Source organism: Chaetura pelagica, unplaced genomic scaffold (assembly GCF_000747805.2).
Source record: "Chaetura pelagica isolate M959 unplaced genomic scaffold, ChaPel_1.0 scaffold698, whole genome shotgun sequence".
Taxonomy (NCBI): Eukaryota; Metazoa; Chordata; class Aves; order Apodiformes; family Apodidae; genus Chaetura; species Chaetura pelagica.
Window position 1 is genome coordinate 600,106 of NW_009954236.1, and position 996 is coordinate 601,101.

Genomic DNA, 996 nt, shown 5'->3' on the forward strand with positions numbered 1-996 from the left:
CTCCGACGGCTCCCAAGGCTCCCGAGCTCTGCCCCGCGCTCCCGCCATGGCAAGAAACCACCAAGTGCAGAAGGCCAAGCTGGCCGAGCAGGCCGAGCGCTACGAGGACATGGCCGACTTCATGAAGGCGGTGGTGGAGCACGGCGAGGAGTTGTCCAACGAGGAGCGCAACCTCCTCTCGGTGGCCTACAAGAACGTGGTGGGCTGCCAGCGCTCGGCGTGGAGGGTCATCTCCAGCATCGAGCACAAAACCGAGGAGGGGGACGACAAGGCCCAGCTGGTGAACGAGTACCGGGAGAAGGTGGAGAAGGAGCTGAACGGCGTCTGCAACAACGTCCTGAGCTTGCTGGAGACGCACCTCATCCACCGGGCCAGCGACCCCGAGAGCAAGGTGTTCTACCTGAAGATGCAAGGCGACTATTTCCGATACCTGGCCGAGGTGGCCACGGGGGACAGTCGCAAGACGGCGATAGAAAGCGCCCAGAAGGCCTACCAAGAGGCCATGGACATCAGCAAAAAGGAGATGCAGCCCACGAACCCCATCCGCCTGGGGCTGGCCCTCAACTTCTCCGTCTTCCACTACGAGATCGCCAACGCCCCCGAGCAGGCCATCTCCCTGGCCAAGACCACCTTCGACGAGGCCATGGGCGACCTGCACACGCTCAGCGAAGACTCCTACAAGGACAGCACCCTCATCATGCAGCTGCTCAGGGACAACCTGACGCTATGGACAGCCGAGTGCGCCGGAGAAGACGGCGGAGAGGCTGGTGAAGAGCCCAAGAACTGAATTGGCCCCCCCTGCGGAAACGGGGGCTCCTTCCCCTCCCTCCCCCTCCCCTCCAGTCCCTTCAGCATCTCTTCGTGGTTTAATTTTGTTGGGGTTTTTTGTTTGGTTTGTTGTTTTTTTTTTTTTGGGGGGGGGGTTGGAAAATGTCTTGGCTCCCCCACGGCCCTCCAGGAGCAGGGGGGGAAGCGTGTTGAGGTGTTTGCTGGGCA

The 996-nt window shown here is 61.4% G+C and overlaps 1 protein-coding gene across 1 annotated transcript; it reads left to right on the top strand.

The window, feature by feature from the left end:
* The first annotated feature begins 9 nt into the window (after positions 1–9).
* On the top strand, positions 10–787 carry SFN (stratifin). Its single transcript, XM_010003678.1, has one exon. It carries the CDS (start codon positions 47–49, stop codon positions 785–787), a length of 741 nt encoding a protein of 246 aa, XP_010001980.1. The 5' UTR covers positions 10–46.
* Positions 788–996: the final 209 nt, after the last annotated feature.